This window comes from Myripristis murdjan, chromosome 5, assembly GCF_902150065.1.
Source record: "Myripristis murdjan chromosome 5, fMyrMur1.1, whole genome shotgun sequence".
NCBI classification, from domain to species: domain Eukaryota; kingdom Metazoa; phylum Chordata; class Actinopteri; order Holocentriformes; family Holocentridae; genus Myripristis; species Myripristis murdjan.
In genome coordinates, this window is record NC_043984.1 from 38,643,188 (window position 1) to 38,645,687 (window position 2,500).

The 2,500-nt window shown below is 41.5% G+C and overlaps 1 protein-coding gene across 1 annotated transcript in view; it reads left to right on the plus strand.

The window, feature by feature from the left end:
- The first annotated feature begins 1,847 nt into the window (after positions 1–1,847).
- pnp4a (purine nucleoside phosphorylase 4a) overlaps positions 1,848–2,500 on the plus strand; it is a 6,458-nt gene continuing 5,805 nt past the window's right edge. The window contains exon 1 of the mRNA XM_030052011.1: positions 1,848–2,097. Coding sequence (XP_029907871.1) covers positions 2,075–2,097 — 23 coding nt within the window. The 5' untranslated portion in view covers positions 1,848–2,074. The remainder of the gene's footprint in view (positions 2,098–2,500) is intronic.

Here is a 2,500-nt window from a genome sequence, read left to right on the forward strand (position 1 = left end):
ATGAGGATGAGAACCATGTGGACTCAGCCATCACGTTTCATTAGAATCTGCCTTTTTTCTGTCCCGTTGAGTCTAAAAGGTCCTCACTTCAATGCAGATTCACTCAGTGTTGCTTTAGCCCTTTGAAGCCGGAGCAGATTCACTTCATTTCTCTCAAAGACATGAGAAAAAAGGAAATGAGAAACTTGACAAAATATGACCCAAAATTTGGTAAGAAATTACAAGTTAAATGACCTGAAAGTTACAAGGAAAATGACCTGAAAATTCAGAAAGAAAAAGACAGGAAAAAGAAAAACAAACGAGGAAATTAGCCCGGAAATTAGCTTACAAAAAGAAAGAAAGAACATGACCTGCAAACTGAAAAACTAACAGAGAGAAAAAAAAGTCTTAGAAAATTATCAAAAAAAAAAAAAAAAAAAAAAAAAAAAGGTCCAGAAAACTATATTTACAATTATTGAATTTCCTCTCAGGGATCAGTAATATCTCTGATCCTGATCACTATTATGATTCTATGTTCAAATGTTGTTACAGGATAAAATATTTTCCTTTTGTGACAGATTTTGGGCTGGGCAGCTTCGACGGGAGGAGGAACCCCAGCAGGGGGCGCCACCCGCTCCATCACATGCAGACACTGCAGCCGGCCACCGAGCCCACTGGGAACTCTGGGAACCCAAGGGGACCGACGGGGCAGCAGGTTACAGAGAAAACTGATTTCCGTTTTAAAAAATTGTCCAAAACCAAACATTTGATTTGGATGTAAATGGATGCATCGCCCAGCACTACACTCACCTCAACAGTTATGAGGAAGAAGAGGCGGGGCTCTGATGATCTACCTGTGACGTCACTGATGCGTCCGAGATGCACCACCTGGTGTTTGGAGAGCCTCAGCTCCCTGTCCTCATGTGTGGTTCTGTCACTTTGGCTCAAACTGTGCTTTTCATTTCCTTGTTTGTTCTTGTTTTTTATTTTGCTTCTTTTTTTCAGGTCATTTTCTTGTCATTTTTACTAATTTCTTGTTAATTTCCAGGTCATTTCTTATGAAGCTGCTCATGTTTTTGAAAGAAATCAAATGAATCTGCTCCGGTTTTAAAAGATTAAAACCCTTTGAGACTGTAAACTGGGCTTTTGGGGGAAAAACTGATAAGTTACTCAGTAAAACAGCAGAGGCAGGATAAAGAAATGGATACAGACTTAAAGTAGCAAAATGAACAGCTAATAAGAAAGGTGAAGAATGAAAAACAGCTTAACATAGCAAGATAAAATTATACGAATAAAAAAAGGATAATCAAGTAAAAGCAGAAATAACAGGCAAAGATATAAAACATAATAAAGTTTTTCCAATGAAACAACCAAAATAAATAAATTGTTTAATGCATTTTAAGAGCCAAACTAAAAAGTCCCTGAACACACCACGACGTCTCAGTGTGTTTGTAGGTCACAGCTCCAGGTACCTATGAGCCTGTGTGTGTGTGTGTGTGTGTGTGTGTGTGTGTGTGTGTGTGTCACGTTACTCTCAGAACGTGATGCTGTGTGTGACCGACACTTACATAACCAATAAAATTCCCAGAATCCTTTCTAAAATCTCTCAGGTCGACCAGGGATCTCTGCCTCACACACACACACACACACACACACACATACACACACACACACACACACACACACACACACACACACACACACTAAAATGCAGCATTTCATTGGCTGGCACTGATGAATGGAGGGGGTGTTGACCAATCATGTGACTGGAGGATATGTAGCCACCCGGCATCAGCTGGCTGCACTCTCTCTCTGCCTCACACACACACACACACACACACACACTACTGCCAGCCAAACACACACACACACATAAAAACACAAACACTTTCACACACTACAAGAAACTGAGGCACACGGCAGAAAAATCTACACATCACCTGTGTGAAAACACTGATACTGACTTACTTTAACACACACACACACTCACACACACACACTCACACACACACACTCACACACACTCTGAAAGGTGTGCTGTCTCGCTCGGTCGTCGTCTCTCATCTGTTTTGGCTCCATCGTCTTGATCTCCATCATGCACAGCAAAGAGCAAATCAGGTGAGAACACCGCTTCCTTTTCTTCTGTGTGTGTGTGTGTGTGTGTGTGTGTGTGTGTGTGTGTGTGTGTGTGTGTGAGTGTGTGTGTGTGTGTGAGTGTGTGAGGTTCAGACACACCCCGGGCTGCTGATGGGGAGCTGCTGTGTATATTATATCATTAGCAGCAGCTCCACTGGTCGCTCTGAGTAAGTGTGTATATGTACAACCAGGGGCCTATTTGCATATTCATAGATCTGCGCATTTTTAATGAGGGTGAGACTCATAGTTACATTTAAGGCACTAAGGAATGTGTTCTCATGGAAAAAACCTCTAAATCTGTAATACTGATGAACAGAAATTATTTTTAGGGGCTTAATCAATGACTGAAGGTGGTGTGTGTGTGTGTGTGTGTGTGTGTGCGTGT